At 40.1% G+C, this 13093-nt stretch overlaps 1 protein-coding gene across 1 annotated transcript in view; it reads right to left on the reverse strand.

Annotated features, from left to right (window-relative positions):
• Positions 1–1824: 1824 nt before the first annotated feature.
• LOC149472001 (solute carrier family 23 member 2-like) overlaps positions 1825–13093 on the reverse strand; it is a 194677-nt gene continuing 183408 nt past the window's right edge. Inside the window, exons 10-11 of the mRNA XM_089652729.1 lie at positions 5050–5145; positions 1825–2177 (exon numbers count right to left, since the gene is read on the reverse strand). Coding sequence (XP_089508855.1) covers positions 2002–2177; positions 5050–5145 — 272 coding nt within the window. The 3' untranslated portion in view covers positions 1825–2001. The remainder of the gene's footprint in view (positions 2178–5049; positions 5146–13093) is intronic.

The following is a 13093-nucleotide window of genomic DNA, read 5'->3' on the forward strand; positions in this document are numbered from 1 at the left end:
ACAAGTATACTTATACTGCTTTCATTTAAAAATACATTTAATGGTGTAATTATGAATGCAGAAATGCATAAACATCTGCCCAGGATTCAGATTTGACTAGAGATGGGAATTCTTTTTCCACCTGAGCTGTCTCTTGATGACTTCTTTTGTCATTAGGTTTCATAAGATGCTCAAACCTCACACACATATTATTAGTAAAAAAGTAATGCTCTAGGCAAGCCTTTTTCAACCTTTTTACCCCAGAGACACCCATGAAATAAAATTGCAGGTCTCGGGGAACCCCTGCTAAAACTATTCAGGTCATTTAGGTATAAGTAGGAAAACTGCCCCTTACATTGATGGGCAGTGGAAAGAATGCCTCCCCATGCAGAAGTGGTCAGAATGCTTCTTTACAGACAGCTAAACATGGGTGTCCTGCAGTTGGCTGTGCCAAGTGGCATTGGCCTGAACTATGCAGGCACCATGGAATGGAAGGCCAGTCAAGCACAGCTCTAAGAACCCCTATCCTCTTGAGGAACCTTGGTTGAGAATGGATGCTCTAGAGTATCAACCAAATGGCTCATAGCACTGTTTTATTACAGTATTTTTTTCTCTCCTTCAAAAGTTTGCCAGCTGTAGTTTTCTCCTAAAATAGGTTTAAATGCAAAAGTGAAGATTTGCTATTTTGCAGGGAACATCTAGCAGTGTTAACTGTGCCTAAACAGTACCCTCAAAAATGTCCTTTTTGTCTTGAGTGCAGTTCCTGATATGTGAGGGTACCCAATCACTTTTGTGCCTACAGCCTCATAGCTGTATATCTGAAATGTGAGATCCAAGGCATTGCTGCCCCTGACTGCTGGTGTCAGGAGATATGGAGTAAGATTGGGTGATTTTACCACTGTGCTGCTGTCAAGAGACTATAGCGCTCCTGTTCCATCACAGCTGCTCTTCTCATTCCAGCATCCTGGTTTTGGTTGTCTGTCTGTTGTATGTCTGTCCCTCTGCAAGGTGATTGATGTGGCCAATCTCTGGGTGGAGACAAAATCTGATTTAAGCCAGCCAAGTCTACAGTCTCATGCTTGTGATCTTGCTACTGTTACACGTGCTCCAAGCTCCCTGTTTGTCTGCCAGTTAGGATTCCCTCGCTGATGACCTTGGATCGGATATCAACTACTCTCTTAACTCTGCCTGCCTTTTGACTATGGATTTGACTCTGACTATTCTGAACCTTGCCTGCCTTGTACCTGGAATGTCATTGAACCACTCTGCCTGTCTTCCATGCGCAAGTACCTGTGTACTGTACCCAGTTCGCTCCTGCCCCGGCATGGTAGCTAGGGACTATAGCATTGCGTATAACTCCTGGGGGCAACCGAGTACTGGTAGGCCTGATTGATTTATGGGAAGGGGGCTGCTATAGGTGAAGAACACAGAAGCCAACCTCTAGTGTTTTAACACCTGCGTTAGGGGTAAGCGTGACAGCTGCTCACTATTTTCATTTCTGGAGGCTCTGTCATAAAAAAATAAAGCCTTGCCTCTAGCAATATGGCTACCTCTATCCAGAGACATGTTTCAAAACAAGGCATGGTATGTCAATAATGGGGGAAATCAACTGCTGGAGAGCACAGACAATATTGGTGACTAGTCATTTGACCTCGGACTGCCTTTTATGGCCAACACTTCAATTTAGTTTCTCTTTAACTCATTTTGAGAATTGAATGTAAAATACTTTGTATGGGGAACGGTTTTTATTATTAAACTATACACAAACTGCTAAGAATATGGGTTTACAAATGTGAAATCATATGTGTATTTATTAAGCGTTCAAAATACGAAAACATGCCAGTGTTAAAATCAAGTGTTTTATTAATGATGCTCCCACAACCCAGTGTTTATTTGGTTATTTGATAAAGCAGGGTGTATTTCATTTGGCGGAAATATTGTCTAACTCTTGCTTCTGGTGAATTCTCAGATGTTGGTCCGGTGGATTTAGTTTATGCAAAACAACTTGTTGGAAAAGGTCAGCTAATTCCTATTCATCTGAAATGTTGGTAAGAATGGAATGTATCGACTCCAGGAAAGCTTTCTTAAATATTTAGTGACAAAAGGCAGATCATAACAAGATTGTCCTGCACTGCCATTAGTTTTCCCTGCATGCATTTGTTTATGCCAAGCTTTAGTTCCCCTTTCTTCATCTGAACCTAAGCGGAAATAAGAAACAAGATCATCATTTCTGCCTGAACAAATGATTTATTGCCCTATGCTGGTTGCTAGCCAAAACATGCACAATGGTAGGGAGAGAAACATCCTGGGATCAGATACTTAAGCACACAATTTTTATATTCAAACAGTAGTTAAGATCGCTTTGTGATGATTCAAGGAACACCCTTACTGAAAAATCACTTTTCAGAGCCAAAAAATATATTTTGTGCTCACAGCCTGTCTATTGCTACCTAAACAGACCACAACATCAAGTAGAATAATAGATCTTAGTTTGAAAGGTTACCTGTGCAGAGTTCTTAAAATTAAGGGTAACCTTAACGTATGCATAGAGGTTAGAAGCCTAACATTACTCATCAAGGCAGTGTAAAATACTTTCTTCTTACACCTTTCTCTGACTTTCTGATGAAAAACAGCTAAAATGTATAGCAAACTTGCATATCAAGAAACCACCGAGTGCAGTGCAGTGCATAAGGTTTCCTTTAAAGAGGCAATGCGGTTTATTCCTAGATTGTAAGCTCCAAGGAGCAGGGCCCTCGAACCCCTCGTGTATTGTATTGTTACTGTATTGTCTCATGTACTGTCCCCCACTATAATGTACAATGCTGAGCAAACTTTTTGGCGCTATATATACTGTATAATAATTTACTTTTTTACTGGAGGGTGCAAAATCTGGTGCAGCTCTGCATTGAAACCAACCAGCTTCCAGTTTCTTTTATCAAAGTTTAATTGGACAAACTGAAGTTAGAAGTGCATTGGCTACTATTCACAGCTGCCCCAGATTTTGCAGTCGCCAGTTTTAGTAAATGTCACCTTGACCATGCAGGAGCAGGACAGGAAGTGAAGGAAAATCTCCCAAGTGGGACACAGACAGCAAAAAAAAAAAACATATATGGGTTTTAACCCTGGGTTGTTCTTTGTGAAACCATAACAAGTTTGAGTAATTTAGCCCAGAACAAGTATGCAGATATGGTCATCTGACTTTTACTGATGCATATATATTTCAAAACTGTGGCTCGGAAGGTATAACAACCAGGCAAAAAGCAAGACTTTTTTTTGGTTTTGAATGGAGTGATGAAGGGTTAAATCAACTGTCATTTTTTTTAGTTGTTTTTACTGTTTATCTCCCTACTGAGGAGATTCCCCCCCTTTTTTTGTTCTGGTAACCATTGTTATCTAGACAGAAAGTGACTGGAAATCCAGATACTAGAGTTGCCACCAGCACAAGAGGTGAGGGCAAAGCTGTCCATACACTAAGGGAATTTGACTGACTCCTGTTGAATCATCTAAAATTAATTTTGACAGTAGTCTGTTGGTACTACCCAGCTTGACTAAATTAGGTTTTTGAAGGAACCAGCACTGCAAATTTACTCATTCATGCAGAGTGGGTGGGATCTTTCATTTAGCCAATGGTGCTGAATAAGAGAAATCTTATCGTGTATGTCACTTTTCAAATGGCAAGGGCACAATACATGCCTCTTGCTTTTTGTTCTGTGTCATAGTGATGGATCTCCCTGATCTTCAGGAGCTGCATGCTAGAGTTATCTTTCTTCACACTCTGGACTTTTAAAGATATTTCTTGGACTATAACTACCTAGCTAATCACATACTATCACATGTACTGCTATTTAATTTATTTTTTCTAACAAGGAAATTTCTCTTATTGTTGAGATTTTCATCCATTTTTAATTGTGTCTTCAGGGCTAGAAGGAAAGGACATGCTGCTCAGTGGGGAAAGTATTGCAAAGAAAAAAAAACTTAATAGGGGTTTGAAGTGATACTAAAGTCTTGTTTTTTTAAAATAACAAACATGTCATACCTACCTGCTGTGTGCAGTGGTTTTGCACAGAGCATCCTGGATCCTCCTCTTCTCGGGTCCCCAATTGGCGCTCCTGCCCCTCCCTCCCATCAGGTGCCCCCACAGCAAGAAGCTTGCTATGGGGGCACCTGCTGCTCCATGTGTCCATTCACACACAGAGCTGTGACTCAGCTCTGCCCTCTCTCTATTCTCATTGGCTCACTAGCTGTGATTGACAGCAGCAGGAGCCAATGGATCCTGCTGCTGTCTCAGCCAATGAAAAGAGGGAGTCCTGAGAAAGCCGAGACTCCAGTCCACATTGCTGGATTGAGAGGGGGCTTAGGTGAGTAATGCGGGGGCTGGCTGAGCTGCTGCTTGTTATGGAGGCACCCGAGCAAGTGTGCTCCCGAGCTGCGACTCTGCATGTCCATTCAGCCCCAGCCCCTCCCTCTCCTGATTGGCTCTCTGGTTGGGATTGACAACAGCTGGAAAAAGGATATTACCTATTTGTTTTTTTTTATTCCTGAAAACTATTCTGTCCACAAGGTAACATTTTCTTATTAGGATATTGTTAAACAAATTGTTGCTATGTCTTGGTCAGTCAGACTCTCAACCTCTATAACAGGGTGTCAAGAAATATAATAAAACAATAATATTCAGTGCTCCATAAAGGCTGATCATTTACAAAAAGTTTTATATAAAAAGAGAAGAATGGTACTCAGAAGCAATATTCTGATGCTAATATTATGTAGAGATATTTGGGGTGGTAGTGATGCATGGGGCAATAGTGTTGACAATGGTAGTGGCAAATCTATGGGTGGGTATGGTAATAGAGGGAAAAAGGCACATATAACTCTGCTTCTGTTATTTTCTCAAGCAAGTATGAATTACGTGTTTGACCCTTTGACAGGTGCAAAGGGCTGTGTATTGTTTTGCTTTTATTAAAAAGCTATTCCTGCCTCATCACTTGGGTGTGATTACCCACCAAGCGAGTTTACATCCTTAGCCAGGACATGTTTGTAAAAACCTTACAATGTCACATTTGCAAAAGTTACCTGATATAGTATTGTCCAGTAGACATCCAAAGAATCCTCCAACAAACATATTTGTTGTAAGAAGTACAGTTATGGTTTGATCGATTTCTATTATTCCTGACAAAATATAAAAGCCAGATAATTGGTTATTATACTTTCAGATCTTTTAATTATAACATAGTGGTCCACATGTGTATAGTGTGTCACAAAGGGGTTGATTTGTTAAAACTGGAGAGTGCAAAATCTGGTGCAGTTCTACATAGAAACCAATCAGCTTCCAGGTTTTTGGTCAAAACTTAACTGAACAAGCTAAAGCTATAAGCTGATTGGCTACCAAGCACAGCTCTACCAGGTTTTGCATTCTCCAGTTTTAGTAAAAGAACACCAAAGTGTTATAGAGTTCCATCATAGAATGCTATGCGTGACACCTGCCCTAACAATGAAATAAATATAATTAAACATATATCATATGTGCAGTTCAAATAGTATATAGATAAATAACAAGGTGAGCACGCAAGCATGAGATGGTCACCGCAAAATAGACATTTTCAATTCATTTTGCAACAAATCAATTTTTGGAAGAAAATTTATTTTTCAGAGATTCTGAGATATACAAAGCTCCGAATGAACATATTGACGAATGTGAACGAATCTGAAAAAAGTTAAGGAACTTAACATATGCATTTGTTTAATTTGTTTAATTTTGATGACTTCACATGATTCATTAGTGGTTCGGGTCCATGGAGAAATTAAAACATTTTCAAATTTGTTTCATAATTCGGATTCAAGTAAATTTGTGATTTAAATTGAATTTAATTGTCACAATGGGGACTATTTCCTGAAACTCAAGTGTATGATCCAAACGCACACGTTCCTGCGTTAAAAACAGCTGTGTGTATAAGTGGGTGCTGCAGTGACCGTCGGCTGGAACCGAACAAAATCAGCAAGGAAAAAATGTCACCAGCACACCAAGGATCACCAATATGGGTCCAAAGGTTTTAATAAACCATCACATAGTTACAGCAAGGCAACGTTTCGGAGTCTCACAGGACCCCTTCATCAGGCATGTGACGTCATGATGAAGGGGTCCTGCGAGACTCCGAAACGTTGCCTTGCTGTAACTATGTGATGGTTTATTAAAACCTTTGGACCCATATTGGTGATCCTCAGTGTGCTGGTGACATTTTTTCCTTGCTATTTCCTGAAACTGGAGCATGCAAAATCTGGTGCTGCTCTGCATAGACACCAATCAGCTTCCAGGTTTCACTGCCAAAGCTTAATTGAACAAGATAAAGTCAGAAGCTGGTTGGATAACATGCACCAGATTCTGAGTGCACCAGTTTTAGTGAATCTACCCCAGTTAGTCAGTTTAGTTTCACAGTCTAATGTAATTTTTAGGTTTGAAAAATTTGGGGCCATCGAATTTTGCATTATTTATTCTCCTGCTTCTGAAAATATTAAATCCTTCCAAATAGTTTTGATTTATGAATGTTGAATTAACCCAACATATATAGCAATCTTCAAAAAATGCTACATTTTTCGAATCCACCCTGACCAAAGAATATACGAAAGGAATGCCGAATATAATGAAACAAATAATGAAAAAGAATCAGTTCAACATAACTAATATGACTAAACAAAATTCTTCAATGAACGAATACATCTGAAACAAATCAAAACAAAGAGTTCCAGCGGGCACATGTCATATAAAAGACACAAGCACTGGTTTTTGATTGAAGAGATTGGGGACACATTTGTGAATTGTTTGAGTGCATATTAATTAATTGATTTATTTATTGGATGGTTTACATATATGTGAAGCACAGTTTTGCACTTTAAATATTAAATGTTGTATGTAAGTTGTGCACAGATGTTTTAGGCATAAATCACTTTGTATAGAGATGGTCTATTTGTATATGAATATGTACATTGAGGCTATGTTTAATAATTACTTTAGATAATAAGCTACTATAAGGAATTCACTTATAGGCATATTATAGAAAACGAACGTATGCATATTTTTTGGTGGCTTAGGAAGCCCCTTTAAATGAATGAGCTGCCCCAAGGCAACATTAATGTGTGGTATAATGTGCATTAACATACCAGGTTGTCAGTGAGCGCAATGTCTGAATAATGAAGACATACAAATTTACACTTTTTTGAGTGTTAGCAAGATTCTTCAATTCAAGTGCAAATGGTACTGAGCTGAGCCTTCAGAAGGGACAAATCAGTAAATATAGTTTCTTTTGTTTAAATTTGGCTAGATAATGCATAATTATTTTTTTTCTTGCACACGATTGGATGATGAAAGTCAGCTGAGTTTCACCTCACTCACTAAACTCTGGGGAAATTCTCTTACAAAGTGCAACTTTCTTTGAAAAGTGAACTGTCTATTTGCCTTTAGTAAATCAAGTCCTGTGTGTTTAACCATATGGCTGCTCCAAAGAATGGCAAATATTACAGACACTGGCATTACACATAAAAGAACAAAGGATCCACTTAAACGTAAAATGCTACACAGCTTGAAACATACTGGTTGAGGTCTATTGTATAATAAAACAAATTATTAGTCTTGTGTCTATGCAGTGAATGCACATAGCAGCCTGTAGAATAACTATTTAAATTCACATTGACAGACATAAAAGTAAGTTATTTATAACTGTTTATTCATAAGGAAAATGAGTAGTGATGAAACTTCCTCTTTGCTAATAAATCAAAGAGATTTTCATCCATTACTGTTTAGAGTGAGTTAATACAACCCACATGGGGTCTAACACTGTCAGCATCTCAATCAAATACTGATTGCTTACTGTTAAACAGTTGGAACAACTTTTTAGTTAATAGTCACCAGATTCCCTTTGGTTTTGAAGTTGTTCCCAAAGAGATCACAGATAATTCTGAATAAAATCGGGTGGTAATAGGTATCATTGCTCTCAATATCACATTGTATAATATTTAAGGATCAGGTAATTAAAACTGTTTTCCATCTCTAGACATAAACAAGCCATTAGCCCAGTGTTTCTCAACTCCAGTCCTCATGGACCCCCAACAGGTCATGTTTTCAGGATTTCCCTCAGATGAAACAGCTGTGGTAATTACTAAGGCAGTGAAACTGATCAAATCACCTGTGCAAAATAATGGAAATCCTGAAAACATGACCTGTTGGGGGTCCATGAGGACTGGAATTGAGAAACACTGCATTAGCCCTTGGAGTGCAACCAAAAGGCAGGGTCCCTTGGTTATCTGGAGTTGACCTTTAAGTGAAGGGGGTAAGCACTAAATTCTTATAACATATAGAATCTACAATATTTTAATGTATTATTCATACACCAGGTACTAAGACATAGCTTCATTTCATAAAATGAGAATGAAAGTGCAGGAGCAAGGCCTCAATAGCATTCCATACATAATTAAATTTAAGATAGATTTGCACAGCATGTTTAACCATGGAGCTCTTGTCTAAAAGCATGACAGATTATCCTGCTTTTAACACCTATGGACTATTTATATCAATTTTAAATTTGTTAAATTTGAAAAGCTTCAGGCACTTTGTTCCAGGTGTTCAAATTTACGAGCATGCAGCTTTATGCCAATAATATTCTGTATATTTACTGATACATGATTAGAAGAAAAAAGAGACTTCTAACAGCGGTTTCTTTTGTAAGATAATTTGACACCTTCATCTAGCCCTGATTTTGACTCCATCAATGCATTTTTTATATTACTAGTGTAACTCTACTGTGACTGATCTTCGGTAAATATTGACCTCTAGCCAGAAAACAGCTACATTGCAAATCTCCTAAGCGCAGGTCCCAGGCACATTTATCTCAGGGAGTGAATCTTTCTGCAGGATGTTCAGAAAGATGGGCACCAGTGACTTTGGTTAGTTATTTTGTAGTTTTAATGCATTAGCGCATCAAGAACAGGAAGGCAGTTGGAGGGAGCACAGGTTACCTGAAGGCTTTCTACACAAAACATAGTCTTTGCACATCTTACCAAAATCTCTAGGCCCCACTCTCACAGACCTGACATGGCTCCTTGGAAACTGAATGTCAAGTAGTATCTCAAACTTTAAGTTCAAGGTAGGACAGAGTGGAAAAGTTCTTGTATATACATTTCATTCAACCAATCACTTAACATCTCTCTTGTGGGAGACAGTTACAGCTTACTCTCTCTATTTTAGAACAGGACATCACTTGCAACCAGGATCTTCAGGGTTACCCTCCAGGTAGAGACATACTTCAGCACTCCAAACCCTAGGCCCAAAGGCCTCACAAGATCTCACAATTACATTTTCACCAAGCAGAAGACCAGCTGGGAAGAACATGTGCCAGAAAGTGTCTCAAATATTTGATATCTTCCCAGCCAGCTCACCAGGCCCCAAAGCTTGCTGATTGGCTAAGTCACAAAACATCCATAAAGCCAACACCCTACAGCAGTGGTCTCCAAACTACAGCCCTTGGGGCAAATGCAGCCCTATGCTTGCCTTTATCTGGCCCTTGAGCACTATCCCTCCACTTACACCAACAAGAAGGCACCATTCATTCACTGACACCAACAGTGGGGACGTAATCCTCTCAAAGACACAGACAATGGGGCATTTTTTATTCCACTGATATCAATTATAGGGCACTATTTTTCCCACTAACACCAGCAATGGGACATAGTTCCTATCACCGATTTAAACAATGAGGCACTATTCCTGCAACTAATACAAATCATGGGGCACTATTCCTCCCACTGATAACAATGAGGGCTGACTACACGCTAGGGTTGTCACCTCATCCCTTTAAAACTGAACACATACTAATTACACTAAATGAGTGTAATTACCACCTTAATCAGCCACAGAACCTGTGTAATTAATATGTGTTTGGTTTTAAAGGGAAGAGGTTGCAACCCTACTACAAGCACTATGTAATTCTTTTACTCCCACTGATGCTGGAGCATTTCCACTCCCATTGGCTAATCTGACCCCCCTAAAGTCTGAAAGGACAGTCAATTGTCCCTTTGTTAAGAACATATGGAGACCCCTGCCTTACACAATTAAAAAAGGCAGGAAGGCATTTAGAAAAAATACTACATCCCTATAATAGTAAAAGTGAAAATTAGCTAACTTTAAGAATGAACAAGGAGAAACCTCAGCCTGTTATACTGTATCTGTTTAGCTGTACAGCTCCACCTCTGGTGCAAACTAGTGATTAAAAAAACAACAGCACTTCTAGAGCCCAACGGAAGAGCAGAGGCAATGCCTACTTTATTTGCAATGGGAATACTGATGATATGCAAATTACAATTTCTTCAGAACCCATTATCCTAAAAAACTGTGGTCCTGAGGTATCCAGTGTGTTAAACAAAGTAGTCATCGCTTAACAATGCATGCCATCATGGTCCTTTTTGGCCTTTTACTGTTAGAGGGTGAAAAATATCTTCCAATTGTGCTCCAGCAATGTCATACTGTCACACACATACACACGCATGTAGCCAGTAAGTGGCTGAAAGAGGCTGGAGATGATCAGCAGCCATGGGATGCAAAAGTAGAAAAAAACCATGAGAATAGTGTTTTGTATAAAAAAAAATTCAATTGTTTATGACACACAGGGGAAGATATACTAAAACTGGTGGACACAGAATCTGGTGCAGCTGTGCATAGTAATCATTCAGCTTCTAACTTTACATTTTTCAATTACACTTTGACAATAAAAACCAGAAGCTTACTAAGCACAGTTGCAGCAAATTCTGTGTGCACCAGTTTTAGTAAATCACCCCCCCCAAGTGCATTAGCAAAGTAAATGTCATCCAGCTAGATTTATTTAAAGTGGTTGTAAATGCTCAAGGTTCTTCTATATTCATGCATTCTATACATGAAGGTAAAAAAACCTTCTCTATGCATTATCCCCCCCAGCCCCCAAAAACTCACCTAAGCCCCCCATCGATCCAGCAATGTGCACTGGAGTCTCGGCTATCCTGAGACTCCCTCTCCTCATTGGCTGAGACAGAAGTGGGAGCAACTGCTATCAAGCACAGTCAGACAGTGAGCCAAAGAAAAGAGAGGAAGCGGGGCCGAGCCATGGCTCCATGTGTGCATGGACACATGAGGAACATGCCTGTGCAAATGCCCCCATTCCAAGCTGATTGCTGTGGGGGCACCTGACAGGAGGGAGAGGCCAGGGGCAACAGTGGGGGACCTGAGAAAAGGAGGAGTCAGTGCATCACATGGCTCCTTTTTTTTGTTTTGTACAAAAACTTTATTTGCAGTGTACAAAATGTATACTTCATTTATAGCAATGTACAGTGGCACAATGCACTGCTGTACATTGCCATGGGAATCAGCACAGTGAGCTGTGGTAAAATGCAGCATGTTCAGGATGCATTGCAGTGTGAATTGGACACAGAAAACAATTGTTTTCTATGTGTCCTTGCAGTGACAAGCATTTTAAAATGCCTGTCACCACATCATGTATGAATTAGGCGTCAAAGGTTTGAAGATCCACAAGAACACTGCCTTTATAATATTGATGTAGCCATGGGTACCAGACGGCTACAAATGTATCATGCTTCAATGAGGAATTGATTCAACTGACTAGTTTAGGAGTCCAGGACAGTCCTCAAAGGTCTTCAGAGACTTACGTATAGAGAAAAAGATGATTTCCAGGCCTTTGTTAATGCCTGATGTATTTGCATTAAATAAATGAAATGTTTGTTTATGATGGGAGTTATCTATTTTAAAGTGATACCTAAGAATTTATGGTGATAATTAAGCCCAAAGGAGAGCTAGATCACTGAAAAGAGAGATTCTATAGGTTTTTAACCTTTGGACATTTGCATAATTTGTGGTGCATAGTATGACCTCTGAAGCATTAGTTTGAAAACCCAAGTATAATTCTTGTAGCAATATGTTATATGCTGTGTATGGCCTCTAGGGGTCTCACTACTTAGATACTGGTACAACTGTGTTATTGCTCTCTTTGGTTGTAGTTCTAGGGCAGACACATGTATAATGGCAGCTAGAAGCACCTAATAAAATGTCTCCTGTTAACTACAGTGTGTGAGCATCTGAGCAGGATCCACTAACAGAACATGGTGGCAGCTGGGCACTGAACCTCTGAATAGCAAGTCTTCTGTCTACAAATACAGATTGTGTGACACTGGAACTGTACAGAGAATCAGCAACTGTAAGTACAGAGTCCCTATCAGACTGCACTATGGAGAGTGGCCTGAAACCCCCTCAGAGACTGGATGTCACTTCTTACAATCTCTCACAGACATGGAGACACTGGAAGAAAGAGTTTACTCTGTATGTGGACCTGACAGTGGCACCCAGAGATGAGCAGAGGGAAGTAAAGCTGTTTTATTACTTGATTGGGGAAAAAGGCAGAGAACTAGCCGAGACCCTGCTCACAGACAGCATGGCACTGACAGACATACTGCAAGCATTTGATAAGCACTGTGACCCCAAAAAGAATGAGACGGTGGAGAGATACAAGTTCTTCTCAAGGAATCAGGAGATTGGGGACAGTGTGGACAGATATGTGACAGAGCTGAGGAGACTGGCTGCAACCTGTGGATTTGGGGACATCAGGGACTCCCTTATCCGAGACAGGATAGTGTGTGGCATCAGAGACTCTCACCTCAGAGAAAGATTACTGAGGGAGGAAGAGCTGGCGCTGGAGAAATGTATACAAATCTGCAGGGCTGCAGAGCTGACTAAAGACAGGCTGAAGATGATGGAGGGCACCAGTGATGCCTCAGTACATGCAGTATCTGTGAAAGGCAGAGCAAGGTCCAGGCTCCCTGTGAGCTCAGTCCAGTGTAAATACTGTGGCAAAAGACATGAAAGAGACAAAGAGAAATGTCCAGCGTATGGGGAGTCCTGCAGGACTTGTGGCAAGATGAACCACTTTTCAGCTGTGTGCAGATTCAAAACCAGCAAACAGTACAGACAAGTCCACACAGTGACCCAGGACACAGACGAGGACAGCACAGAGGGCATCACATGGCTGCAGCTGCAGTCTGCAACAGAGGACGTCAATGTAGTCAAACAGCCAGTAGCCAATGATGCAAA

This window comes from Staurois parvus, unplaced genomic scaffold (genome assembly GCF_062004578.1).
Source record: "Staurois parvus isolate SC_StPar_1 unplaced genomic scaffold, SC_StPar_1.0 ptg000025l, whole genome shotgun sequence".
NCBI classification, from domain to species: domain Eukaryota; kingdom Metazoa; phylum Chordata; class Amphibia; order Anura; family Ranidae; genus Staurois; species Staurois parvus.